General features: G+C 53.9%; 10 protein-coding genes across 10 annotated transcripts; 5 read left to right on the forward strand and 5 right to left on the reverse strand.

Moving 5' to 3' along the window:
• Positions 1-541: 541 nt before the first annotated feature.
• On the forward strand, positions 542-3,124 carry A1O7_09091 (uncharacterized protein; the record flags this gene model as incomplete). The annotated part of the gene is made up of 2 exons (XM_007763080.1): positions 542-656; positions 705-3,124. The coding sequence occupies 2 exons, from the start codon at positions 542-544 to the stop codon at positions 3,122-3,124; spliced, it is 2,535 nt and encodes an 844-aa protein (XP_007761270.1).
• A 495-nt stretch (positions 3,125-3,619) lies between these two features.
• A1O7_09092 (uncharacterized protein) lies at positions 3,620-5,491 on the forward strand (the record flags this gene model as incomplete). Its single annotated transcript, XM_007763081.1, has 1 exon — positions 3,620-5,491. The coding sequence occupies one exon, from the start codon at positions 3,620-3,622 to the stop codon at positions 5,489-5,491; it is 1,872 nt and encodes a 623-aa protein (XP_007761271.1).
• Positions 5,492-6,216: 725 nt separating this feature from the next.
• Positions 6,217-10,026, reverse strand: A1O7_09093 (uncharacterized protein; the record flags this gene model as incomplete). The annotated part of the gene is made up of 2 exons (XM_007763082.1): positions 6,217-9,584; positions 9,636-10,026. The coding sequence occupies 2 exons, from the start codon at positions 10,024-10,026 to the stop codon at positions 6,217-6,219; spliced, it is 3,759 nt and encodes a 1,252-aa protein (XP_007761272.1).
• A 1,473-nt stretch (positions 10,027-11,499) lies between these two features.
• A1O7_09094 (uncharacterized protein) lies at positions 11,500-12,185 on the reverse strand (the record flags this gene model as incomplete). The annotated part of the gene is made up of 2 exons (XM_007763083.1): positions 11,500-11,881; positions 11,962-12,185. 2 exons carry the CDS (start codon positions 12,183-12,185, stop codon positions 11,500-11,502), a joined length of 606 nt encoding a protein of 201 aa, XP_007761273.1.
• A 273-nt stretch (positions 12,186-12,458) lies between these two features.
• A1O7_09095 (uncharacterized protein) lies at positions 12,459-14,396 on the forward strand (the record flags this gene model as incomplete). The annotated part of the gene is made up of 1 exon (XM_007763084.1): positions 12,459-14,396. One exon carries the CDS (start codon positions 12,459-12,461, stop codon positions 14,394-14,396), a length of 1,938 nt encoding a protein of 645 aa, XP_007761274.1.
• Positions 14,397-14,828: 432 nt separating this feature from the next.
• On the reverse strand, positions 14,829-16,547 carry A1O7_09096 (guanosine-diphosphatase; the record flags this gene model as incomplete). Its single annotated transcript, XM_007763085.1, has 1 exon — positions 14,829-16,547. The coding sequence occupies one exon, from the start codon at positions 16,545-16,547 to the stop codon at positions 14,829-14,831; it is 1,719 nt and encodes a 572-aa protein (XP_007761275.1).
• A 3,111-nt stretch (positions 16,548-19,658) lies between these two features.
• On the forward strand, positions 19,659-20,345 carry A1O7_09097 (uncharacterized protein; the record flags this gene model as incomplete). Its single annotated transcript, XM_007763086.1, has 1 exon — positions 19,659-20,345. One exon carries the CDS (start codon positions 19,659-19,661, stop codon positions 20,343-20,345), a length of 687 nt encoding a protein of 228 aa, XP_007761276.1.
• Positions 20,346-20,740: 395 nt separating this feature from the next.
• A1O7_09098 (uncharacterized protein) lies at positions 20,741-22,234 on the reverse strand (the record flags this gene model as incomplete). The annotated part of the gene is made up of 2 exons (XM_007763087.1): positions 20,741-21,886; positions 21,965-22,234. 2 exons carry the CDS (start codon positions 22,232-22,234, stop codon positions 20,741-20,743), a joined length of 1,416 nt encoding a protein of 471 aa, XP_007761277.1.
• A 318-nt stretch (positions 22,235-22,552) lies between these two features.
• Positions 22,553-24,796, forward strand: A1O7_09099 (uncharacterized protein; the record flags this gene model as incomplete). The annotated part of the gene is made up of 1 exon (XM_007763088.1): positions 22,553-24,796. The coding sequence occupies one exon, from the start codon at positions 22,553-22,555 to the stop codon at positions 24,794-24,796; it is 2,244 nt and encodes a 747-aa protein (XP_007761278.1).
• A 163-nt stretch (positions 24,797-24,959) lies between these two features.
• Positions 24,960-27,442, reverse strand: A1O7_09100 (beta-glucosidase; the record flags this gene model as incomplete). The annotated part of the gene is made up of 3 exons (XM_007763089.1): positions 24,960-26,032; positions 26,090-26,509; positions 26,560-27,442. The coding sequence occupies 3 exons, from the start codon at positions 27,440-27,442 to the stop codon at positions 24,960-24,962; spliced, it is 2,376 nt and encodes a 791-aa protein (XP_007761279.1).
• Positions 27,443-27,998: the final 556 nt, after the last annotated feature.

Genomic DNA, 27,998 nt, shown 5'->3' on the forward strand with positions numbered 1-27,998 from the left:
GGGATCGTGACGCTGGACTTGCGATGCGCAGTCAGCTCCATATGTAGCATTCGGAGATCCCAACAAGCATGCCCTTTCCCTGTTAGCTGGGATGCCACGTCTGGAGCGCTGCATAGCCACTGAGAAGATTTCAGTGCATGAAACCGCGCATAAACAATCTTCCGGCCCGCCCCACAAATCTCATCGACTATTTGGCGAGGCACGTGCAGCACCTGCTCCACCCTCTCCACCGACTACACAGTACGAGGTTAAGTTGCTGCTGCACTCAACTCAATGCCATCAACACCCACCTAGTTAACTCGGACACTCTGCTTCCCCTCTATACCGTCGACTACTCTCTACATGTTCGAGTACCTCGTGTAAACCTCTGCCCCGCCCACAGAGAAGAGTTGAAGACTGGCCAACCCATTTCATGTGTGTCGTATGACCAAGTCCGCCGCGCGTCCGCAGTCCTCGACGACTCTCCCGAGTCTCGGAGCATTGACAATGTGGTACCCGGAGCCGCTTACTGGAGCTGTACAACCTCAACGGTAGCCGCGGCATGTCCAACGATGCTTCGATCACTGTTCGCCAACTATGGGGGCAATTGAGCACACCGGCTGCGACCCAGACGGTTCCGGACGCATGGTGCACGCCTTTGATTCTGCCAAGTGGAGGTTTGCGCAGGATGTCGTCGGAGAAGGAAACATGCTAAGAGCAGACAGGCATATTCATCTTCGACGATGATACCACGACCACCCTCCACGCCAGGGTCACCTTTAAATTGCCTTGCGAGAACCCGGATCCTATCATAAGCCCTGATACAACTGGTAACTCGTCCGTCGTCGGCTTCTCCAATCCCTTCTATGCCTCCATATCCCCCCAGATATTTGCCCTTGCCACCGCGACGGTCATCAGCTACATCCTCGTCATTCTCATCTTTATCACACCAAGGACGTTCTATCTCGGAGGGCCAGGTGGAGGCGCGCGATTCCTCGGCCGACGCGGCATAATAACAGGATCTTATGGCTCATCATCTGTGGTGGGTGTGGGGCGAAGACCTCTCCTCCAGAAGATCGCGACGGTCACTGTGGCCATTTCTCTTACGATTGCGACCGCCGACACCTTCAATGTCGCCGAAACGCAATACAATCAAGGCTACATCGACTCGAGTCAGCTAGTTGACAATGTCGTGGACAGCCTGGAAATCCGGATAATTCGGGTCATATCCGATACTTTCTTGTGGCTTGCTCAAGTACAGACCTTGATACGACTATTTCCGCGGCATAAGGAGAAGGTTACCATCAAGTGGCTTGGTTTCGCCATGGTCAGTTTTGACACCATTTTCAGCATCTTAGACTCTTTCGTCAGTGGCAGCCCCAGGACACGACCCAGGAGTTTCTCGGACGCTATTCCCGCCCTCAACTACCTGTTTGAACTGGCCATCTCTCTGATCTATGCGTCCTGCGTGGTTTACTATTGTCTGTCGAAAAGGCGGTTCGCGTTCTGGCACCCGAAAATGAAGAATATATGTTTGGTCGCACTGCTATCGCTTATTTCGGTGGTTATCCCGGTGGTATTCTTCATTCTCGATATATCGCAGCCGGACCTGGCGGGCTGGGGTGAATATATACGATGGGTTGGCGCCGCAGCTGCGAGTGTCGTCGTCTGGGAATGGGTGGAGAGAATCGAGTCTCTGGAACGGGATGAAAGAAAGGACGGCATTCTGGGACGTGAAATTTTCGACGGGGACGAAATGCTGGACATGACTCCATCAGAAGATGCGAGCTGGCGCGGAGACCTTGGACCAGAACACGGTAGTGGTGGGGGCAAGGGCATAAGTGAAAGAATGGCATCTCGGTATCGACGGGTTCGTGGTCGGCTTCCACTACGCAAACGGAGGAAGAGAGTGCCACCAGACGGTATTACTACCGGCGCGGATGCTATGGGCGCAGCCGGCCACGCCATCTCCGGTTCTCAATTTGTGATACCTCAGCAAACAACGACGCCTCCCAATCGAAGCGATACCGGAAGTGCTACCAGCACCGTCTATGCTGTACGGTACCACAATCCCGCAAGTCCATCGCCAAATCCACAATCAGAGCTGCGTCGTGAAGGAAGCGGCCCCGGCAGTGGTGACGGCCCCAAAGATTCAGACGATTCCAGCTCCTCTCCAGCTGGTGCAGATAAGGAATTGGCACTGCAACCTGTGGCCCGTACATTGAAGGCGTCGCAAGGCCGTAACCTGTGGCAAGCTGTCCAGAATCCATTCAAAAGACGCAGGTCTGAACCGCCAGCGGAGGTTGCTGATGCCCAAAATGCTAGTGGCGTACGGCGGTCCCCCATTGATCGCACGCTAAATCTCCGAGATCGGTTGGGAGCGTTTGCGTCTACGCAAAGAGAGCGATTTGGTGCCCGAGGCAATACAGCCGCCGCTCCCCTGCCTATCACGGTCATACCGGCGCCGAAGAGTAATGAACGGACCTGGTCTCCTGATGATGTCCAAGGTCTCCCGATTGAGGAAGGCTCTGTCCGAACGGCAAATGCGGATCCAGCATTACCGGGGCAGGCATTTTATGGAAGACACCAGGTCTCGGCCCAGGTGGTCTTCATTCCGGCACCCACGAACGGTCGAACCTGGTCTCCGGATGACGCACATCTAGACGCCCCGTCAATCTCGGTACCTGTGCGGCCGGATGCTGTGGTCTCGCGCCACTCGGCCTCGAATGCCGGCCAGGCTCACTCTCCTCAGCAGGTATATACGTCTAGAGGTTCGCTGATCATCTCCGAGAGTGACCCCAGACCGAGCCGAGTGATTGATGCCTCTCACCCGACTTCGCCGAGGTCCGCGATCTACGCGCGCCCTCCAGCGGTTGCCCCGATTGCGGAAGATACGTCTAACGAGACTGGCAGTGAGATCCCAACCCAGGGCGCAGTAGCAAGCCCGGCTGCTCGGGCTCCAGCCCAGCCAAGCGCAGACGTTGAAAGGGAACACCCGGCGTCTGGGATTAGTCGTCGTTCATCTTCACGATCTGTCCAAGCGGCACAGGCTCCTCATAAGTCATCCCAGAATCTGACGCACGACCAAGCCTCGGATAGTGATGGACGAGATACAGGGGGCACAGGATCTACTCCGGAACAGTAGTCTCATTAATTTGATAGCATGCGTCCTCCAGATCGGTTGCCATGCGCCACACCCAGACCTCCGGGACAGTACGATGCCAGGACCTACTGCTAGGGGTTCTCTTCGTACCCACTCTCATCTTCCACGTTATCTTGTAGGAGTGAAATAGCACTGTCCATCAGCCCGGGCAACATCAAGTCCGCGGCCGTTTCACCTGTGGGCGATGTACGCTCGGAGGCACACTACACCTCCCGTCGCAGTGGTGCGCAGTAACTGTACGGCGGACCACTTCGGGTGCACATGCAGCCTGTCTGACTAGGTATATGAAATTGTTCTGCCTGAGCATGTGAGCTTGTGCTACTCGAGTCACGTCGACCGTACGTGCGCCTTCCGCTGCCTTATCGATGCCCTCGGAGTCGTACCTCCTGCCTGAGTCCCAGCGAGGTCTCGGCTATGCGTGCGGAGGCGTAAGCGACAGTGCAGACCCGTGCCACGATTTCTCGATGTGGCCGCATTATGACCTTCCGTGCCAGTCATCTATACCGCAATGGTCCGGAAGCTGAGGGCGCCTTTGGCGTCGATTCGATCCCTTTGACAGTCGTCGCACATATCATTTCCTTCCTTGACGATGACGTTGCCTCGCTGGCTCGACTATGTCGCACCTCTCGCGTTCTCTGGTACATGACTCTGCCGCACTTGTGGAAAAATGTCACGTTGAAATCATACAGCACCATTCGCTACAAGGAGGATGTGCCGGAGGGATTTGGGAGCGCAAGCCCCTTCGCGATGGGATTGAATGCGCTGGTCACAAGGAACGTCTCGAGTCTGGTGCGGTCGCTGAGCCTAGAGGGAGAATTCAGCTCTGCAGACGTGAACGAACATGCAAGAGTTGGTCGGATATCGGAGAGCACCATGATCTTGAACATCGCTGTCCGCGCGGTCCTTGATCAGTGCACACACCTCGAGAAGTTCCGCTGGGATCTGAATGTACGGATACAGCCGAATGTCCACGCCGGGCTGGCGAAGCTCGAGCGGTTAGAGTCACTGTGGATTCGTTTCCCTTCCAACAGATCTCCTCAACCCTCGTATGAAATCCCTCCTTTGCCGAAACTGAGATCGTTGATCTTCACGCATTACGACCCGTTGTGTTATCCCGATGACATATCCACTCTTCTGCTCCATGGCACGAGGCTTGAGAACCTGGTCATGCATTTTTCTCCACGCATGCGTGAACAAGGCGAACCCTCTGTGATCCTCACACACTTCTTCCGGAAGAACATTGCTGCCAAGAGAAAACTCCGCCTGAAGAGTATGGGGGTGTACAATCTACTGAACAGTGCCGACCCCACCGAGTGTCTCCATGCAGTGGACACCACCGGAATAGAGCATTTCACCACTGTGAACACGTTTGGCCCGGACGAGGACGCCCCGGTGGTGGACGACCGTTCCGGTCTCGTCAATGCCACGCATTTCATCGATCGAACATGGCATATGATAGTCAAGGCTGAGGAGCATGCTCCGAGACCGAAAAGCATGAGGGTCGACCAACTACACAGGAGGCACGCACAAGACTTGGGCAAGTTCGTGGGTTTGGAGAAGCTCTATCTTATCAATGCACGACATAAGCAGCATCGAACCGAAGGGCCACCTGTGAACATCCACAATGAGATCTCGCCGAAGTCGGCCGACTCATTGCCATTCTACAAAGCAGCTACCGACGACGTCCGTTCCTCGAGAGCCACACCTGTTCGAGCCGTATCGGCCACGGCCACGGCTTCAATCTCCCTTCGCGACCTGTATCTAGACAATATCTGCAATGTCTGCGGTCCGACACTCAAGCACCTCATACTCCCTGCACGCTGGCCGCTTCCCACGGCAATCACAGCCCGACTTATCCGGTCTTGTCCGAATCTGACACAGCTCGCCGCAGCCCTAGACTGCCTTGGAGATTCACAGGCCGAAGCGCTGAGGCTCCTTGTACCGAGGCTCAGCGAGTTATGGGCCATCCGTGTACTTGCTCCGCTGGGCCAGGAAGCGTGTGGTGAGGAAGGCACGAAAAATGTAGAAGCCTACGAGAACTTCGTCAACCTACCAGATCACCTTCACGAGGAGCAAATGTCTACTAGTCTCGCTGCAAGAAGCGGTGGTCCGAGCCCACAGACTGCGAAATTCGTCAAGCTGAGGTATATCGGGTTTGGCTGGAAGATCTGGGAGCTCGGACCGGCTCTGGAAGAAGCCGTTGCAAGAACTGACGATGGGTATATAGAGGGTGGCACGGACAGCCAAAATAAGACATCCGCTGTGTACCGGCGACGATTGAAGCGAATTGAAGAGAAGGACGTCCAGCATGTCGAGATCTGGAGGATGGACTCGCTGGATATTGTCTGAACTGTGGCTCATCATAATCTCCACTTCGAGCCGACACCATGCCATCTGAGCCGCAGATGGGATGTACACTTGTTCAGAATCGAGTGAAAGATCGTATGGCTTATTCTCGTCATGTAGGCGGGAGGTCCTCCAGCAGTCGGTCCCATCTTTGATGAGAGGTGTCCGCCTTGGAGCGGAGGTGCTCGTAACCAGCAGTACTGTGTTTAGTGGAAAGTTGCGGCGCTCCATACACTCGAGAGATCAACTTCGATGGAATCGATCAGCTCCCCGACCCAGGCTCCTTGGGCCCTGGGACCCAACCCGTCTCAATATTCAGCTTTCCGTAAAGTCGGAGGGCTGGACGGAGCCGACGTACAGGTATTGAGGTGTCTTTCGCGACGTATTTTAGCACCTCCAGTTCTGACGGTTCACATGGGCTTTTGATGGTTCGGGTTCAGCTCGCTCTTACTGCGCTCGGTCTTTCAGAGCCAAAAGGATTCTTGCCTAGCCACAATCGAGCTTCGAGGATCCGAGGATACATTCTCTGCAAGACGAACATGCACATGATGGTAATTGTTGGAGCAAGGGCGCGAGGGTGGAAGATCATGCTGGGTACGGCGAAGACATGATGTGTCAAGCACTTGATCAATGCAGAATGGAGCGAGGGTAGATTCCTCACGAGTGCCATACATGACCTGCTGCGTGGGAAGCGAAATCATTGATGCCCATGCCGAATCTTTGCCGATCTAGCCTTGGTATCCTGTTCGAACCAAAGAATCCGTCTCCGCTCTGTGGTCGCCATCTCGTCCACTTGTAACTGCAGGGATCGCGTTATCCCCACGCTCCTCATCTCTGTCTCGGTCCAAATCCTCCGAGTGGAAGCTAGGGTGAGCATCGTGTGTTGCTACTAGAGAATAATCTCGCGCAGTCGCCGTGGCTGGAATCGCCTCCTTAGGCGGCTGGTCAGCAACCCTCGTCGGGAGTTCGACCGAATCCACGGCCCGGATCGTGAAAACTCTCGTTTTCTCCTGACTGTCTCCTCTCCAGTCAAACCAATCAAGCCTGAATATGCGGCCCTCGGACGATTCGGCCTCGGCTAGAGATTCGCTAGGTGAGAAATCTTGTGTGGATTCGGACCCTGATCTGCCCTCGAGAATGCTTGACTGAGCCAGCAAGCGTGCCATGGCGGCAATGGTGCAGGGGCTTTCGAGCAACACGTCTCTTGTCTTCATCATGAATGTAGCAGCCGCCCCAAGGACAAGCATTGCGAGAAGCATGCCTTCCAAGACACGCGTCGACACTGCATGCTGGATAAGTCTGCTCCGACTGTTGCTGGTCATCGTGCTCGGGAATCGGAGGGTCGCAAGTGTTTCGTTCTGACCTGGAGCTTGCCGCAGGACGATGTTGTATTGCTGAGCCCGTACGATGCCGTGGAAGTGCTTGATCGTGTCCACAATCTTGTCGATTTTCGAGGGCTCTTTAAGATCCGACACTTCGATGCCGCCACTACCTTCTACCAATAGGGTGAAGAACTCATCCTGTGGAAATGGGCCGTCAGGTTCCCTCGGTAACTGGCCTGAGTAAGGCTCAAGGAGGAAGAGATTCGTGAACCACTTCGACGTGGCTACGACTGGAACGGGCGGGACGCCTGAGTCGATGGAGAAGCTTGGCAGTGAGAACCGGGCAGAGACATCGATGGTGTGGATGTCTTCGTCGCACATGAGGATGACAATGTGGTCGATCTCTCGGCCGCTCAAGGATCCCCAGATATATGCGTACTCCGGCGGATCGCCTATTCCGTTCCCGACTCCTGACCAATCCGCGGTGCCAAAAACTCCGCCCTCCACGACTGGGTCGAGGCCTCCCAGGTAGATGTCTGATTGTGTATTGACGTAGGTTGCGAGGGCCGGGGGTTTCACAACATTGAGTTTTCCACCTTCTGTCCAATTCACCGAAGCATTTACCTCGGGGCCTGTCAAGTATCTACAATGCAGTTGGGCATGCAAGGCGGACACAGTGGTATCAATGAAATCGCCAAGCTCCAGGTCGCTGGTGTCACGTACCGTTTCCAGCTTGGGGAAAACATACTCGTCGTACGTCCACTTGGGGTATGACAGGTTTTGGTCAAGAATTAGGGCCCCAAGCATCCCTCCTTTATCATCGCTGGTAATATCCAGGGTAAGGTTCTCGACCGATCGGAATGAGTCTTGACGCTGTACTTGAACTGGAGATTGGGTTGGTATTTGTGCTACGTCGTATACGCCGCTCACAACAATCGTAAGGAGCCCACCAATGAGCGCCATGAGCGTCGTTGCGGTGACGGCGAACTGTCTTGCTCGGACCGAGGAGACGATGGCTGCGGGTGCAAGATGCTTCAAATAACTGACGTTCAGGGCGTTTTTGTAGGTTCCGCCCCGCCTTAGTCGCGAAAATGGAGCCATCAGCCTCGTATTGAAATCAAGTGACAGAGCGAACAGCTTGATGATGACCATCATTAAAGCGGGAATGTAGGACCACGTATAGTGAATATACTGGTTTAGGTTGACGTTGACGATGCCACTGTGCTTCCGCGACACTTGCAACAGGGTCTCGAGCACAACAACAACAGCCGCAATGGTGACCAAGCCGAGGCTGCGAGCCAAGGGCTTTAGCACTAGAGGCCGCCATGACTGCTGTGCCAGTTGGGTCTTCTCTGGAGGAACGTCGTTCTTCATATGCTCCAAAAGTGGTTGGTTCAATGAGAAGACCGATGCTGTGCCAGCAATGGATCCTGGATCGCATGGAATCGAGACCGTCCGAGGGCAGAATACGGCCATGATGACTGCAGCCACAGCAAGGACGACAAGAGTGGCCTCCATGATGCGAGCCGAAAGCGACCGGACTGTCAACCGTGTGCGTGCAGTGGTTGAGGCCCCGAGGATGACATCCTGCGAAGATCTCATGAAAGATTCTTTGGCAACCTGGGCGGAAACCGAAGCGAAGAACGGTGGGAATAGGGCTTGCAAAATCGATATGTCGAACATATCCTCGTCGGTGATCTTGATGCCAGACTGTCGTGCGAGCTTGACCACTGGACCCCAATAGTCGTCACTGTTGTAAGGCGAAATCACTGCCACCGCATCCAGGATCAAATCTGTCAAATTCCAAGCACTCAGACCAGTAATCTTTCCACCATCGATGACCGGAGAAGAATCTACCAAAGTAGCTGCAGTATGTTCGCCGCTGGCTCGGTCAATTGTGACACTGAGACGAGGGAGGCTGTATGACGGTCTGCATAGGAGTTGAGTTGAGCGGGTAATACTGTAGTAGTACGTCCGGTGATATTCATCCGGGGATGCTGAGGAGTTGATCATCAGCTCCATTGTGTATATCAGGATGCGCTGCGAGTCTTCTTCATCTCCACCATCGGCACACGCTACTTTGAGAAACTGTCCAAAGGTTTGTTTCACTCCGATTGCCGTCGTATATAAAGGCGGTGTCAATTTCGCCTCGCAGCCGCCTAAACTGACTGTAACATTGGAAACATCATCAAAAGGTGCGTAGCTGCTGTACGGCTGTCCACCGGTAGGTACATTTAGCGAAAGACCACCGAAATGGAGCATAGTTGGTTCGCAGGTGAGAGTTGCAGAGAATCCGTCAACTTCAGCAGTTAGTGTGTCGGCGGCTGATGGGTCGGCTGAAGTAAAGTTTTGGTATGCGAATGACGCCGTAGTCCCGGCGGGATACTTCAGGGTGAGGTTGTTGATGGCATCATAGACATAGAAGGGCATTTGAGAAACAGGGCTATCAGGTAAGGATGACACACTCTTCACGAATGAATCAGAGACGGCCATCTTAATGCCCGTTTGATCCAGCTGGAAGGATCTCAAGCCGAGAAGACTGGTGGAGACGACGATGAGCAGAGTAACCAGAAGTGAGGATACCGAAGCTAAGGCGACCAAGACGTTACAGTTTCGTACGGCCTGAGAAATTGTCGTAGGTGCGATGGGAGAGACGTAGTCGAGATGAACAGCCTGATGAGTGGAAGCAGGGTCGCTGTTCAGCAGAATATACGGCGCGAGTTGCTTCGATCTGTATTCGATCCGAGACCAGAACGCGAGTGTCACCGTTAAAACTATGAGCGAAGATCAATACATGCTCTGGAATGGTACGCGGATGTACTTACTAGCAACTGGCCCATAGGTCCAAAGATAGTAGGCATTCTCATCAGCATTTGCTAGGCCTTTGTTGTTGTGGGACACCTGTATGATAGCCTCGATGGCAGCCAAGAGAGCGATGAAAGTACCAGCAAAAGCCAGTAGCGTTCGCCTTTGTAACGACCTCGATCGCCATGGCTTATGCTGTAAATGCGCCTTGTTAAAGGCTTCCTCATCCGGTTTTCGCTGGGAAGTTTGAGAAGAGGTGTTCGCCTGTTGCGACTGCAACGAGGCGATCGAGGTCGCCGGAGAAAGTAGATTTGAGTCTGTTACATGTACTGCTTTCCGCGGTATCGAGAAGCCCTGAAAGGCTTCTGACAGTGGCGCTTGATCCGAAGCTCGTCGACCCCCGTCCAACATGCTGTCGAAGATGTGACCTCGATCCAGGAAAGGCCGTCAAATGGGTAATAGGAAGTGTTGTCGCGCGCATGAAGGGCATCATTCGGTCAAGAAAGAAAGATGTCGATAGCTGTGCACCTTTGTGCATGCCGTCGCGTTCATGCTTCGCTGTTTCGCACCTTGCCACAATCACCCAACAATGCTTGAGCAATCTGGGGCTGGCTATTACTAGACCGGGCGCGTTGCATGATTCCGAACCAAAAAGCCCGTCTCTGCATTTCGATTGGCGGATTGCCTACACTCCTGCAAAGGATAGGCGGCGGGCGAGGAGAAGTTGGCCCCCGGCGCGAACTCAAGGGGACACAGCCTACGGAGTACAGGTTGAGACAACAACCTGCAGGACACCCTGGACGAACCACTGCTGGTCCGATGCGGCTACCCGCGTTCGATAGCTGCCTTGAACTAGCCAGTGGTTTGCAGAGGGCCAAGACGCTGAGACGGGAGGGTCGGGACGCCTGACGAAACACAAAGCCTCGATATCGACAGCACTACCGGCAGGTAGCTGGCGCCTGTGCTTGAAGATTGTAGGCCTAGTACGTAACTCGTAGCTTCAGCGGCGGATGGGGCCAGAGGAGGTCATTTTTACGCTCGTCCAAGACGGCGAGTACTGTAGCATCCTCGGGCGCGCAGAGTTTGCAATATGAAACTATGAAGTAGCATGGCACCCATTGGTCATTGACTTCAATTCGGGTCAAGCAAGACATTGTAGACGTACGTGTGGAAATGGTCGAAACCGCGGTTCCCAGCAAGGGAAGAAATAGCTTCTAGGAAGGAAGAGTTGCAATCGTGTTTGAGATGAGGCTCAATCTGTGCTTGTCGCCTTCAGAGTGTTTTCATTAGACGCTGGCCATGCGGAAGATGGCGGTTGGGGAGGCACGGAAGGGCCAGGTGCGGCGCGGAAAAGAGCTCTCCCGAGGGGAGCTCACAGGCTAGCTAGTCCAAGAAAAGGCCTGCACAATTCATCGCGGGGCATCCACCTAATTACCTGTAGTGCTGCGAAATCTCGTAGCTCACTTCACCATTTTTCATTCTTTTCATCTGTATATTCCACGCCCGTCGACTCTCACAGAGTCTTGTGACCACAATCTGCCGCTTGGGATCAGGCTCAGGTCATGCCGAGAATGCTGAGGCGACTTTCACGAAACCTGAATGTGTAATTGAATTCGTCGCACTGCTTCTATCTATGCTAGAGCTGGCCGTTTCGTTTTGCACCCACAACGAGCCAGTGTGGACAGGGAAGCTAGAGCAGTACTCGGTCTCGATCCTGGCCAGACACAGATCTGGTCGCGGGACTTCCACGGGTCTCTACTGTCGTGGCTCGAAACCGAGTCGCGGTCTGATTTCCGTGGAGACAGTCGTCTTCATCTTCCTCCTTTACAGGTCTCATTGGGCGTTGGTGTGCCTCTTCGTGAACACAAAGCGCCCATGCGAGAACTACTGAAACACCCCTGCTCGGGTCAGCACAGCTTGGAAATCCTCCATGTTGACGCCAGACCCGACGCCCTTCCCTCCGTTTGCCTCCAGGATCATCGCTCTAAGCACGTCGTCACTGACGTCTTCTTTCAGTACTTTCGCCACTGCTCGCAGATCCTGCAACCGTATCACTGGTTCCTCACCGCCGTTACCTTGACCGGGATGGAAGAGGTTGAATGCGGTCTCGACTTCTTCCACCTTGGTCTCGTCGGTCTTGGATTTCAGTTGTATTGCGCAGAGAGCGAGGAGATGCGGATATGTTACGTAGCCCTCCGACTCTGGGTCAAGCGTCTCGATGAATTCTCGCATATCTGCCTCGTTTTTGGGAGCCAGGCCCTGTGCTCTACGCAAGATGAATTAGACGGGCCATCATCATAAGGACTGGCAGACATGTCCGATTGTCTGATCCCAAACATAACTTACCGCATGACATGCTGCACATTGCTCGTCCGAAGAACACCTTCCTTTTCGCCTTCGTAGCCCTCGACATCCTCCAGCCGAAACAGATTCCATGCTTCCTTGATCTCTGCCTCTTCTTCCGCCGTGATGTCGTTGTCCTTGGCTAGCTTTGACCGTCGCGGTTTTGAAGTTGGGGCTGGTTTTGGGGGCGGGCCCTTGCCCTTGGCTGGCGGCTTGCGCGGCGGCATCTCGAGCGCAAGGTTAAGGAGCAACGAGATCACCCAGCATGACAATTACCATTGTGACGTCGGCACAGGTTGAGGTTTGCTTCGTCGAAACAAATGTGATCGTAGGTTCCGAAGGGCGATTTACCAGAATGAAGGTGAAGTGACGCCACATTTTTGAGTTGTGGCTGACGTATTTTTTGGCTGCCTGGATCTTCATGTCTTCATGGCCAACATCTCTCTCCTCTTCCTTGACGAGGTGGCCAGAGCAGAAGCAGCTTCGACTGCACAAGAGCCATGGAGGTCCAACTCTACGTCTATGACCTTTCACGGGGGATGGCACGGCAGTATTCCAAGATGATCACCGGGGTCCAGATCGATGCAATCTATCACACGGCAATTGTCTTCAATAATGTCGAGTACTTCTTCGGTCAGGGGATTCACAGGAAAATCCCGGGCTCAACGCACCATGGTCAACCCATGAAGATTGTAAACATGGGTAAGACAGACCTGCCCGTGGACGTCGTGGAGGAATACATCGAGTCCCTCGCAGAGATTTACACTCCGGAGTCGTACGACCTATTCCTGCACAATTGCAACAACTTTACGCAAGACCTCGCCATGTTCCTTGTGGGCGAGAGCATTCCAGACGAGATCAAGAATCTGCCCGAAACGTTTTTGAGGACGCCCATGGGCCAGATGCTTCGCGGTCAACTCGATCAGTCCATGCGCACAATGACTCAAGCCCCTGATGCAGTGTCCGGCGAAAATGCCACGAGAAGAAGATCAATCTCGAAACCGGCATCTCAGGCGATGCGGAACGGGGACTATCCTCCCTCAATTGCCAACGGGTCCGCGCAAAAAGCGATCGTACCCGTAGCGATCATCAATGCCCAACCGCCACCAGACGCGCCAGGTCACGTCCACAACATTACAAGTCTCTCGGAACTCGGCAAACTTCTCTCGTCTGCCTCTCAGTCGTGCGCAGTCATCTTCTTCACCTCCGCAACCTGTCCACCCTGCAAAATCTGCTACCCAACATATGATGAGTTGGCTGCCGCAGCAGGCACTTCTTCTGGCGCAAAGCTGATCAAAATAGACATATCAGCATCGCCATCTGCCTACGCCGTTGCCCAGCGGTACGGCGTCCGCGCTACACCTACATTCATCACTTTCCTAAAGGGACAGAAGCAGGACGAATGGGCCGGGGCGGATCCAACTCGGTTGAGGGGAAATGTCCGGCTGTTGTTACAAATGGCCAAGCCACCACAACACCAGCACGCAAAGTTGAGGCTGCCGACCTTCCAGCGGATCATCGAGAGACCAACACTCTACACCAAGACACCGCCGTTGGAGAAATTGCTCGCCAAGCTTGGGGCGTCCTTTTCGCAAGACAAGTCTGTGCAAGCTCTTGTGGAGTTCATCAAGACGCGAGATGCAAAGGGCGCGACCGAAGCTGCGCTGCTCAACATACATGATTTCACCACCTACGTCAAGTCCAAGTCTGGCGACCTGCCGCAGGGGTCGCACTTCGCGCTCATTGATCTTGTTCGCATCGCCGCGAGCGACTCGCGTGTGGCTAGTTTCCTCGTCACGGAGCACGAGTGCTCGACGCTCTCGACGCTACTGGGATCCGCCCAGGACAGCGACTTCACGAACGCACCCTACAATATCCAGTCCGTTAGCCTGCAACTTGCATGCAACCTGTTTTCTTCCAATGTCTTCCAGGAGCAACTCTTTCGGTCCGATTCAGATGCATCTCACCGTGATATCCCAGCCCTGAAGGAGAAGATTGAATTGCTTGCGGCGCAATGTCTTCTCAGCCCGCATTTGAATGCCAGAGCCATGGCTGCGGCGTTGGTGTACAATCTAGCGAGTTATAGGCACAACGCACGAATGCATGCTCAGACGAATCCCAGCAGCCAGGATTCTGAGAGCGAGACGGCCGTAAGCGATGACCTAGCAGCTGCTCTGGTCGAGAGCATCACGTCCTTGTCGTCGCTTTCTCCACCAACATCGTCGTCTGCGGGAAATCTTAAAGACACTCTGCATGCTCTGCTCCTAGCACTGGGTATGCTTCTATACGCTGCCCCTGCGGACGATATGCTCTGGGATCTATGCCGAGCCATGGATCTCAGCGATACCTTGACACAGCTGGGGGAGAGCGCCGAACTCAAAGCCGAGCCGCTACTCAACGAGGTGTGCGAGGAGTTATTGGGCAAGGGAGGTTTTTGATCGAGCGAGGTACACGGATACAAAGCGGTCTGCAAGTAAACCATTACACAGAATAGCGTTGGCGAAGGCATGAGAAGGATACCACGACGGTTAGAGAATGTCCATTACATTAGACTCGGAGTGCTCCCCATTCACAACGATCACTCCCAGAGCTCTATCGATGGGTGGGATGGCACAGAGATAGCATGGCGATACTGTCTCGATCAGAATTCATGTTCTGTCCGAACCCATGTCGATGCATTACATTCCGTGCGGCTACAGTCCCTGCTTCTTATCACGTTTCCGCCCCAGCGCCCCTGAAATATTGCACTTCAATCCTGCCCACGGTTTCTGTAAGGGTATCAATACAACCATTGTCCTCATTTGACCTCGCCGACGCCATGCGCGTGGGCACCCACCCATGCCTCCTCGCAGCACATTCATAACGTCGTACTACGAGACTTCTCGGATCCGGCACTCCCAGCCACTCTCCTTCTCCAGCAGAGGTAGACTGGCGCCTAGGCACCAACCCAGCTCATTGCCCTTGATTTTCTTGGCGATCTTGACTTCGCGGTCAATGGGCATTTCGTATCCCGTGTGCAATAGCGCAGACATAAAGTTCAAATCCAAGCAAGTCTCGGGGCGCTCCTTGAGGCCGTCAATGGCACCCTCTATTCCAGCAAAGGCGTCCCAAGTCTTCTCGCCGCCACAGGCCTTGGCAGTGAGATCCTGCAGTTCGCGCAGGGTGAATGACTCGGGCATGCCAAGCTCGTGGGCACGGTCGTAGAAGTACGAAAAGATAAAGATGTCTTCCCTCGCAAACGTTTTCTCGAGCGGCGGCTGGTGGACGCCATTGAACGAGCAGGGCGCCAAATTGCATGCTTTGTCCTTGTACAAAATTGCTTCTGCGAGAGCGCGACATTGGGCCGGGATCGCGTCGACAGGGCCCTCCATGACAACCTCGTGTTCACCTGCGAGTTCATGGTCCGCAGGCATTTCAACAGTGACCTTCTTTTGTGTTCCAGGTAAGATGCAGCTGTTGGGTATCGGTTTGGAAAGCCAAGCTCTCGAACCAGGATTCTGCTTGTGCATCCGGTCGAGGACGAGTTGGTGCAATGCCTTTCGGGCAGACATTAGGCCGTAGCCCAAGTGGGAATGCTGGTAGAGCTCGAACTCCCGGCCTCCGAACTTCAGCTTGTACTTGTGATCGCCTTCCTCCATTGTCTGGGGCATGCCTCCGTGTGGACTCTTCTTAAAAGTCGGTTGGAAGACGATCTGAGTAGAGCCGCCGCCTAGGTCGAACACGGCTGCCGTGGGACTCTCATCAGGACCTCCAATTTTGCCCAGGAGGTAATTGGTGGTGATCCAGGCGAACACCCCTTCATCCTCCCCCTTCATGATTTCTACGCCATTCTTCTCCCGAGATACCACGGCGAAAGGGTATTGTGTCTCGAGTCTGGTCCTGACAGCCTCCAGGATCTTAAGACTCATGTCTTCGCCCAACAACCGGAGGCCTGCAGTCGCTTTGACTGCGATCGGCGTGCATGACTTGTACTCATCCGGGACCGATTTCATCGCGACCTCCATCAAAGGATCAAGGCTTTTAGCTGCGCCCTCAGTGTCGGTCTTGAACGAACTCAAACCCGAGCCGCCTGGCTTTGGCTCAGTCATCTTGAAGTCCTCATTCTCCAACTCAGGCGTAGGCCCGCAGTTGTTGAATTTGTAGACATGTATTCTGCTCCCGGTACTGCCCGCATCTATCATAATTGCGTATTGCACCAGGGGCTTTGTAGGATCGTGCGGTTTTGTACATCGCGACGTAGGAGACGTCGTAGGTGTATAGACATTTTGGACGGGCGTGCTCCCAGCGGACATGAACCAATATAACAGGACGATGAGAGCAAGGATGCCACCGGTCCTGACATACTTGGCCTGGCGACTTTGAGTCATCCAGGCGTTCTGTACGGACTCCAGGATGTGAGACTGGCTCCTGCCAGAGGCGAGGAAGTGTGTATCTGACTTTGCGGCAGAGGGATTCCACGGCCGACCGTTGGCGGTGTTCGTCGTGGTACGAGGCAGTCCGCTACCGATTGAACGACGGCGAGGTGTGGAAGTAAAAGGAACGTACGACCAGATGCCAGCTCGGTCAAGCGGTTTTGGTGAAGAGGACATGGACTCGGGAAGAGGACAAAGCGAGCGAGGTAGAACGGAAGCAACACATTACAGTAGGATTTTTGAACGTACTCGAACCTCAAATGCGGCGTCCAGGAGTAACTACTGTAGAAACTGCGGAGATCTGTCGCAACTGCCCCCAACTCACCCCGAATATGGCCGAAGGTGATGCCGCCCTGTACTCACCCCCGGCTTGCGGCGTCGGGTGAGCACTCACCCGTACTGTGTAGCTTGTCACTGCAGGCGCCCACGCTTGCGTGATAACCCTTCATCAGCATGAGTGATTGGTCCTGTAGTCGTAAGCCTCCTAACCCCTTGCGCCTATAAACTCCTATCAAACCAAGTAGTGATCGCAAGCAAAAGCAGCGATAGAGTTGTGAGTAACTAAATTTTTCCCATGATGGCAGACCTTGGACGTCTACTGACTACGAACAGCGACAGAAGGCCGAGTATATTCCATCCTCAGATGGAGTTCTGCCTTCAATACTGTGGTAGTTGTCGTCGTCGGTGATTCTTGGGGCGGGCTCCTCAGAATCATCTGATTTTTTGACCACAGCGACCTAAGGTCGCACTCACTACTACGATATCTACTCGGTCTTATGAATCCCTCACTTATCTGACTGGAACCCATGTGATTTCAGCTGCTCAACAACCTTCCGAAACCAAGACATGGCTGCATCAGACTGGCTATGGGATTGTCACCGAGCCCGGGATCTGCCTTGCTGCAAGGCATATTTTGAGACAACGGCCACGGCAGCGATTCGAAAGGAGCCGCGTTGACAGGTTTGCGCCCGACACAGCAGAGCAAACCTACAAGGTGACCAATCATCTGACCGTAATGGATGGAGCCAACAAGCCGATGCATAGTCCTTGAGCGCAGTCGTAACAGAACGTAGGGGCCTGAACGGCGTTCACCCTTCGACCTTCTCCCAGGTGCAGATGACTTGGTACAGGACTTCCACCGTCGTAGACCTTCGAAACCCGGGCCTCCCATCGAATACGATTTTGACTTTCAGCAATAGACCGGGAAACATGCAGAGAGGAATGCGGAAGAGCCGGTGGCCAGGAGATTGTGAAGAGCTATGAGACGTGCGACAACGACGATCTGCGGACCGAAGGGAATACCACGTAAGCAGGCTCCCTGCACGGCGACTGTACGATACCGTTTGACAACAATAGGTGGTCCTATAACGTGTCCGCAACTGGGTATCACAAGCTGTCCTGCGTTAGGGGAGACAAGTCCTACTTGTCGGTGAATCTGCTCTGTTCATCGGTACCGGTCCATCAACAGTCATTCGGTCCCTCAACAAACACGATATACTCCTCTCGAGCGAGTTCAGGGACGGTCCGAGTATCGAGTTGCTATTCTGTTAGCTCCTCGACGGCCATGTGTGCTGAATCTGTGGCACACTCAGCTCGCACCTGGAATTAGGTCGTGCGATTTTGCAAACGCCATATTACACGAATCACAACTATCTATCTACGTAAGTGGAATATCGCAGGTAATTCCCAGCATTTTCAGCATTCCTGTGACATTTTATGAATACTTTTGTATGCGGTTCATCTTCCTACCTAAGAGATGGGCAACTGCGCCTTCGAGGCCAACGACGTCTGCCGGTTTGCCCTGACCTTTCACCAGACTCTGTTTCCACATGTTATTCCGAATGTCCATCAACGAGCTTTCAACAATCACCTCAACAGAGCCTTCGTCAGCCGTGCTGGCAGGTCGCAAGGCACAAGATGGCACTGTCGCCTATATTTCGCATCTGCTGTTGAGGTCAAGAAGGGTGATCTATGTCAACTGGAGGGCTGGCTCTAGGAGGGGGAGAGGTCGCGGTAATCCATTCAGATGCAAGATTAGAGAGAATCTGGAAGACTAGTCGAGCCGCTTTGGTCGTCCTCCGTCGTTCAAAAGACACGAGATTTAATATTCATGAAGACACCGGTTCGATGATCATAGAACCGTTCGTTTGAGGCTCCATTCTAGTTCAAGTCGGGGTAGGTTGCCTGACTTACAAGATTACTATCGAACAAGACCAGCTTGTGTTTGTGCGTCCGTTGCGCGTTCCAGCCTGAGAAGCTCCCACTGCAATTGCAACCAGGTAGAGAACGGCGGTAAATAGATTCATGATCGTTCTCGAAACTGGGACGAGATTCATGGGTATGGACAGGAGGTACCAAGCCGAAGCGAAATCCAGATAGCGTTGTGCCGCACCTCTAATGACACGATTGAGGACGACCAGCTGGATCACTACGCACACAAAGCCGATAAATGAAGCTAGCCATATAACCACTACAGCTGGCCAGGTGGCATTGTGAGAAGTGACTGTGCTCGGAAGCTTCCGAGACGATGCTTGTAGTCGGAGTTGGAAGATTGCGTCGTGAAATTCAGACCCCAAATATCCTTCGGAAGTGTCCGTGACTCAAAGTAGAAGAGTTGACATGGAAAGGATTCAACGTTACAAGCCTGAGAAGAGGGGGCACCGATCGAATTATATGTCAGAGATGGAAACCTCATCTAGACGAGATACTTGAAAAGGCTGGGAAACAGGCGTCGCCGCCTATGTAAATGTTTGCCTATCTCCCAAACGCTAAAACCGTACACGGTCCTGCCGCGTCCGAATGTTAAGCGCGGTCGGTCACAGTCGCGATACCAATACCATGAGACCATGTATTCTCGACTTTCTGCTGGTGCTGAAACCTCGAGCCACAGCAGGTAAAGGCTATATAGTATTTGTTGCCAGTCCAAGACCTTTTCGCAGCTTAAAAGCTCTCGCGCACATCGGCATACACACTCAGGGGAAGTGTAAGAAGCTGTACTCCGTAAAAGTCACTAGATGGGCTGCATATTCAGGGTCCAGATTTCTCTCGGAGGGGGGAGAGCTGTTGAAAAGCGGCGGGCGCTGAGTGAGCGGCACGTGAGCTCAGAGCAGTTCAGCGCGACATCCTGCTGCGGAGAAATTGAAATGTTGTTCATTTGCTGTCGGGTGACCTGATGCGCCACTCCGGAGCACGCCGCTTTAAACTTCGCAGACCCTCTCCCCTTGAGTCGAAGTCGCGCGAGCTCTTGTTCCACGACTTACTCCCATCTACCTCCATCGACGTTCTTGGATGCGGCAGTCTCTCGTGCTTCAAATCGCCCGGCCGCTGCTGCGGACTGCGGCGCCAGCTGCTTCGAGCCGATGCTTTAGCACGACTCCCAGACTTGTGATCGACCAGCGACGGGTTGCAGGCAAGATTCAAATCAAGACAATCGACGACAAGATCTCCGAATTCCCACTCAACGAGAAGATCGCAGCACTTAAAGTCAAGGTGAAAACTCCAGGTGCCCCGCTGTCAGACCCCCAGTGGCTTGATCAGCTGCTGGACTCGATCGACCGCTCCAATCAATATGTCCTACAAATGAACAAACCGGACGATGGTCAGATACCAATCGTGCAGGTCGTTTCGCGCATGGAGCTGATTCAGAAGATCAACCGTCAGGAAGACCAGAAGCGCAATCAGAAGCGCCTGGAGAAGGACAAGAGGCCGAAACAGCTGGAGCTGAACTGGGCCATTAGTGCCAACGATCTGCAGCTGAAGATGAAGCAGATGCAGGAGTTCCTCAAGAAGGGCAAAAAGGTGGAGCTTCTGCTGGCAAACAAACGGCACCAGAGGAGAGCTTCGTCGGAAGAAGCGCAGGCTTTGCTGCAGGCAGTCAGAGAGAAGATCGACGAAGTTGGCGCTGCTGAAACCGTGCCCATGGAGGGGGCCATTCTCAAGCAAGCTATCCTGACTGTCAAAATGCGTGGGACATGAGCATGGTGTTGTTAAGACTTATGGAAGTCTGGCTCGGGGGACGCATGTATATCTTTATCACGGTCGAACTGCTCGCCTGACAAAGATGTGGTCCAGTCGGCCCCGAAATGTAATCCGGGTTATCCAGCACGGCCGTTCGGAAGGCTACCCTAGAACATTGAGTTCTCCAGCGTGGACTGCATGTGTCCCTTTCAACGCGGACGAGAAAATCCAAGTGGCATCCAATACAATGCCGTCGACTCAGACAAACAGGGACGAGATGGTGGCCGATACAGATTACCAAGACATGATGAAAAGGGCTTGTCGTGTCTCGACATAATAAAGTCGTTAACCCGTTCGAATACTTGTACATATGTATACAGTTCCTGTCCTGCTTTGCTGAGCCCAGTCTCCTATCAAGCCGTCACCACCCAGCTGGAGGGACTCATGAAATGGCTATGGCTGGCACTCATTGCGGTCTCGAATTCGACCTTGAATTGTACACTCACTTCCCACTTCTGCCCATTGCTTCCCAGGCCATATCCGCCACTCAATTTGTTGCGGACGATGCTCGTAATCTTTTCCCTAAGCTTAACGAGACTCTCTTCGCTGCCAACCACTCGCAGTCGCAGATTGGCCATACCCATCCCGTAATGGGCTTGCCAGAACTTGGCTTGCTCGACTGCTCGCACCAAGGGATCTGACTCGATTGCTTCCACAACCTCTGACAGGTCGGTGTTGGATTTTGAAGGTAGCGACATGAGGAGCATGGAGCCGACATTTCGTCCCAGATGGAAGCCCAGGAAGAGCATCGAGAAGGCGATGCTCAACGAGACTATCTTATCGACCCACTCGTAGGTATGGAGGTCCAGGAGAGGAAGCAAAATTACAGTTGCCGAGCAGGAGAGGGTCAGAAAGTGAGATGGATTGCTGAGAAGGGAAGGCAGGTTCTCCATGGCGGCAAACCGCATCGCTTTGCCTATCCGCGCATGGTTTTTCAGGCCGACTGCAGATATTAATGTCGCGACAAGCGCCAGGATGGCGGTCACATCCACGGTGCCAGCTGTGACTCGTTCGTGGGTATGAGGGTGATGAGGTTCGTGACCAATGCCTTCCAGAGCGTGTTTTGCATTGTGGGAAATCAGGTCGAAGCCGAAGAAAATCAGTAGCACCGACAGAGCAAAACCCGCAATGACTTCCATGCGCTGTAGACCAAAAGGATGTCGTACGCTAGACCGACCCCATACCTCAAAGTTTGACAGCACCTCAACGAAGACGCACAATAGAGCGCCAAGAGAGTCGTAGAATATCAGATGTGACAGGGCTTCCATTGCCGATGAGCCGTGCGAGTTCGACGCCGTGTACCCTGCAACAGCCATGTGACATATGCTCCAGTAGAATCGCACTTTCTGATCCTTCGTCATGCTCGCTCGACACTCAGCAAAGGTCGGGATAGGGAGAGAATTCGGTAGAGCTAGAGGCGGTCGAGAAGGGGGTTCGAGGAAGATTTGGTGCGAGACACTGCTATGCTTGTACTTGTGGCCTCGTCTCTGACCAATATTCTGCTTGCGCACGGGAGACAAGTCAGCAATCTTGCGATGCACCGGGACAGCCTACAGTATCCTGAGAGAATCACGAACAGATTTGATCACAGGGGACTTAGCCAGCGCTGACGGCTGGAAGTTGAAGGGGCCTGCTCCGTTGCTGTTCCCACCTGTACGCTGCCTTTCTGGTGTCGAAGTCGAGAAGTACGAGGCTCCGGTTGAAGACATACGCTCAGATTCGTATGTGTGCGGGGAAAGCGTGTTTGGGTCAAATGGCGCGTTCGGATCGAATGCTAGGAGTTTCTGAGGCGAGGACGGCTCATCGGGAGGTGGTGTCGGCGTCCGAGGAGGAAGTGGTATGGGCATTGTGTCAGCCATGAAGGCAGATTGCGCTACAGAGCGCAGGCAGCATGAGCGCGGTATGGAATGCGACAATCCGTCTGTGCCTCGAATGAGTGCTTGTAACGTACGAGTAGGGAGACCATGTCGTTGGGGGTGGTCTGACTTTCATACATAAACAGGGGTTGAGGAGGGGGAGGGCAACGCGCCGGTTTGCGGGGAAAGTGATTCTCCGTTTGTCACCAAAGCAGGCGATATGGCAGTAAGTTATCACCTTTCCCACTTGATCTCCTATCATATCATCGAATTCTCTGCGATGAGTCGCAGAAAGGTGCAATTCAGTGGATGGAGGGTCCACGAGTTGTGCTACTCATTGTATTACTGCTCTTCATCTTCTTGACGCCCGAGCAACCCGCGCGAAGATTCCGGCAGTTCGAGGCTGACTCCATAAAAGAACAACAGCAGGCTGAAGCAGACGTATTGGCCAACTCATCATACGGCCAACTCAACCCCAAATCCCATAGCTGGCTGAATCTCACCGGCTTTCGAAAAGCCGACGGCTATCAATGGGACTCTCTGGCTCTCGCTCAACAGCTCAGTCGGAGCCAATTCGAAACCAACTGGAAAGGAATTGACCCAACCGCAGACTTACCGATCTACGAGCGAGTCACTGGCGGACTTCGAGGCCAGTTTCTTAGAAATGACATCCCAAGCATCTCGCCTGCGCTCAACCTGACAGCCGTAGATCCAAAAAAGGACTACCTCTCGGACTGGTTTGAGAGGAATGTTACCGAACCGAAAGGCGAAGTCAGCCTATCTCTGTTTGACTCTCAAGATCGACTGAGTCATGAAGGCGCTGCTATCAAAGCAGAACTCGCCCTGTCGACCGACTCATCTCCCGGGAATGGGTGGCAAGCAAAATTGCAAGGAGTCCATTTCCCATCCGGCATGATCATCATGACTACCACCAGCTCCAAGTTCGATGCCTTACCAGCCCTTCCTCACTTCGCACCCGACGCTGCTTCATTCGACCTGTCAATACCTGTCATGAACGAGACTGTGCACAGTAACTGGGAGAAGGTCTTTGATGATGGAGCTGATGGCCTAGCCTTCGCGCCCCAATGTGAACTCATCATCTGGATGCAGCCGATTCCGTATCGCTTTCGGGATACCGACAACCTCAAAGCGACCGACTTTATACATCGAGTCGAACAAGAGCTTGTTCGGCCAGAGGGCGCTCCAGTAGGTCAACCTCCATTGCTCGCCTACTCAGCCGTCATTTTCTCGCCCGACTGCGGCTACATTCTGCTATCTCCGACCATCTCGGGACCCAAGATTGAGGCATATTGGACCCTCGCTCAGCGTTTGCTGTTCGCCTTTGTGCTGTCCATTGGGCTACAAATTGCGCTTCTCAAACGGCAAATGGAGAAAGCCGCCACTCCCTCAACTCGAAGTCGAATTGCTTACCAAAGTATTGTCATTGCTGCGCTAGGAGATGGGCTACTTCTTTTCGCTCTTATTGCTCTGCTCATGGTAGATGCATCGGCTTTCCTGATGGTCGCGGCCGCCGCATATCTGTCCTGCGTCCACGTTGCCTTCTTGGAGGTGAAATTCGTCTTCGATATATGGACAGTACAGGTCGGCGACCCTCAACGTGCCGAGCAAGCGCGGCAGCAGCGAACAGCTCCAATTACGACGCCGATGCCGACAGCCGCTCCCGCCTCAGCACCGGCTCCTACAAGCGCTGGTGGGACTGTCGGACTACCACTTCCAGTAACAGCTCCGCGACCCGAAGGTGCGACACCCATCATTATTCCGTCCGATCAGGATAACCCGGTGCCTGCCGAGATCGCTAGTCCACGTGCATCTTTCGCCGCCATCTATAGCAGATTCTACTTCTCGCTTGTTTTACTCATGTTCTTCTCACTCTGGGCCATGTCATGGCCCCGGGGCCTGCGATCGGGCTATGCCAATCTTCTGGTATTCTGCTACTTCTCCTTCTGGTGGCCGCAGATATACCGTAACACGATGCGTAACTGCCGTAAGGCTCTGAGCTGGGAATACGTCGTGGGGACCAGCATCCTTCGGGCAGTGCCCATCCTTTACTGGTACTTCGAGGACCGAAACATCCTTAACATCGACACCAGTCCGACTACTGCGCTTGTACTACTGGCCTGGCTATGGCTGCAGGTCGCGATTCTTCTCATCCAACACCTTCTCGGTCCGCGTCTTCTGGTCCGCAATTCCTGGTGCCCGCCCGCCTATGACTACCATCCTCTCCTCCGTGAGGACGAGGTCGAGGCTGGAGGAATGTCTATTGGCCTGTTGGCCTCGGCATCCGAAGCCAAAGACAAGGACGACAGGACACGAAAAGTGTTTGACTGCGCCATCTGCATGAATGAGATCGACGTTCCGGTCTTGTCAAAAGCAGATCATGCACTTGGTCGAGGCACGGGGACAGCCTGGTTGGAGCAGAGAAACTACATGGTCACGCCGTGCAGGCACATTTTCCATGCCGATTGTCTGGAGGGCTGGATGAATCTCAGGCTTGTTTGTCCTGTCTGTAGGGAAGCGCTGCCTCCGCTGTAGGATAGGAGTAATGGTTATCGATAAATTAAATTCCCCATTCAAAGTCAGACGTTGTTCATTGGCTCCACTCACCCTTGCACATTGCTCTAGAACCCCCAAGGCACTCTAGGCGAACCATTGACAATTGACAAGCTCCTGGTATCAGGAGACGTGCACGTCCTTTTCAACCTTCCTGAACAACCACAAACTGGTCCGTCAGCCTAATGTCTCTAGAACTGAAGCCCACGTTGACTCCGACGGTCCCGCTGGCAATCACCCACTCCTGCATGTTGACATCCCAGTAGCTCAGGTCCCTTCTCGTCAATGGGAAGTTGACCGTCTGCGACTGGCCCGGCTGAAGAGTGATCTTGTCGAAGCCGCGTAATACGTTCTTCGGCGTGGGAACGGAATTCGCTATCTGCGGCAGGGCAAGGTACACCTGGGGAACACTCGCGCCGGCGACGTCGCCCGTGTTCGTGACCGTGATATTGACCGTGTAGAGGACCTGCCAGAGCGTCGGGTTCCCTCCCGGGACGATAGGGACTGCGTCCGGCAACGGGCTGATCTCCAAGCTAGGCACCGCGGGCTCAATGTCGAGGGTGGACATATCGAACGTGGTGTACGAAAGACCGAAGCCGAACTCATACAGCACAGATTGGTTATAGTAGTCGAAGTGGCGGTAGTCAATCAGGAGGGCCTCGGTGAAATTGGATTGCCACGCGTTCGGGTCTTCCGTCTGCTGCAACTCGGTGGAGTTGGTAATGTCGGCGAAGCGGTAGTCGGATTCATTGAGAGCGATGGTGTAGGGAAGTTTGCCGCTCGGGTTGACGACACCATAAAGGACGTCGACGATTGAATTGCCCGATTCTTGGCCCGGAAGATGCGCCGCGAGGATAGCCGTCACGTTCGGGTTATTTGCCCACGGCATTACGTTCAGGCCCGCCGAGTGGGTGATGACAATGGTATTCTTGCAAGTTGCTGCGACGGCGTTGACAACGGCGGTGCTGTTCCAGTTCGCCTCCAGTGACACTCTATCTGAGCCCTCTGATGCCCAGGACTTGAGAAAGACGAAGCAGACTTCCGGTACTGGCGCGATGGTGCGCAGTGCACCTGGCTGCGTGGTCAAGGTGTTGTTCAGAATGTATCGAACGAGAGAGCCGTCTCGAGCTGCCCGGGCTTTGATCGCGTCGAGCGGAGTGACGAGGTAAGAGAGCCGCCCGGTTCCGCTACCACCAGCAACAGGAAGGGTACCATACTCTGGGAGAAGAACTTAGCAAGGCAGCAGGGGACAGGATAATATCGTGATCTTCTTACCATAGCCCTGTGGCTGCTGGAAGGGCGCTCCTGAGAAGTACAACCCATCAACCACGTCGCCAGCATCGTTTCCAAACACACCAATCGTCCTCGGGGCTTTTAGAGGCAGTGTATTGTTGGTGTTCTTCAACAACACTGTCCCTGCTGCGCCAAGTTCCCGGATCGACTGAGCGTGGTTATCTCGGACGTCGACATTCGAGGCGCCCAAGGTGAATGGATATTGGTACGGTGGATATCTTGAGTTCAGGGTGGGCTCGTACCCGTCGATTGGTGGGTATTCATTCTGCTTTAGGTGGAAGTAAGGAGTCATGATCCGCCTCACCATATCATCAACTCGGTCCTGATTGAGTGTCCCGTTGTTGACTGCCTGTGTAACGTTTCCTCCGAAGAATGAGGCGTTCTGGGAACCACCGACGGGTCCTATACATTCAGCATGTTGTGTAGATTTGACTTGAAAATGGTAGACTTACCTGGCATATCCATGTCAAGACCAGCATTGATGGCATCGACGCCCGCGTGGGTGGCCTGCCAATCCGACACGACGTAACCTTGGAAGCCCAGCTCCGTCTTGAGCAGGCCATTGAGAGTCTTAGAGTTTTGGCAACCGTAAGAGCCGTTAAGCCTGTTGTAGGAGCACATGATTGAAGCAGTCCCGGCCCGGACGCCATTTGCAAATGGCCAGAGATATAGCTCGTGCATAGTACGGTCATCGATGTTGGAGGATACCGCTTCTATGGTGGTGTTACTGATCGACAGGTCCGGGTTCCGCTGCGTCTCCTGTTCGTTGCCTATATAATGCTTGAGAGAAGTCTGCACGCCTGCCTGCTGCATTCCCCAGATTGTCTGTTCCGCCGCCACACCTGTCAGGTATGGGTCGGGTGAGAAGCCTTCCCATCCACGTCCGCCATAGCCGGAGCGACCCAGAGGTCCGACAACTGGGCCAAGGGCAACATGGCTACCTTTACCTTTGAACTCTGCTGCCATGTACAGGCCACGTGTGAAGATGAGACCTCTGTCCCAGGATGCCGCCGCTGTCAGACCTGCTGAGAAGACCGATGCATAGGTCGCCTGTCGAATTGCCAGAGGTCCATCTTGCATGCATATCCCTTCGAAGCCGACGCGGGGAATACCGCCAATGTTGCCAACACAGGGACCAGTGGTTCCAGTCACCATTTGAGCTTTCTCTTCTAACGTTAGATTAGAAACAAATGCCTCGGCTTGCGCGAATGCTGCATCCCAGCCGATTCCAGCTGTGGGAGGGCTGGGGTAGACCGGTGGAGAAGTGCCATAGTCTTGGGCCACACCTTGAGCTGTCAAAGCTAGCAAACCCGACCACAGAGCGAGGAATAGCATTTTGCTAGCGTTCTCGAAGACTTCCTGGACGCGACTGAATGCATCCCGCAAGCCCATTGCGGCGACTTTATATGTGAGTACTGTGGAGATGAATTCCATTTATCCAGCCGACGTCGGCGCGGACGGCAATGCACACCTGTAGTCTAGTATAGAGCCTTGACAGAGACCTGCCATCTCGAGCAAGAAGCTACTGCCAGAGGTGGTCATCCGTCCAATCCACGACAACGACAGTTCGGTTGATCAACACCCCGACGCATGGTAGTACTCGTACAAGCACTACAAGCATTAATCGAAGTAACCTCGCTTGCCTCGACAACATGCGGGGAGCCTCCGCATCTCGAGTGACACGTTGAATGACGTCGCGTCAGGTAATCGCTGCAGCTTGCGGTGATGAGGTGAAGCCTGCACGAGGTATTACCGCCTGGGCCGCGTCAAATTTCCATGCCACTTGAGTTGAAGACGCTACAAGATTGACCGCGTGCATGGCTTAAGATGTCTCCGAAGTCATGTGCGAGTCGCTCACACTCACGTAGCAAGGACTGACAGGACGCGCTCT

This window comes from Cladophialophora yegresii (genome assembly GCF_000585515.1).
Source record: "Cladophialophora yegresii CBS 114405 chromosome Unknown aczIN-supercont1.6, whole genome shotgun sequence".
Lineage (NCBI taxonomy): Eukaryota > Fungi > Ascomycota > Eurotiomycetes > Chaetothyriales > Herpotrichiellaceae > Cladophialophora > Cladophialophora yegresii.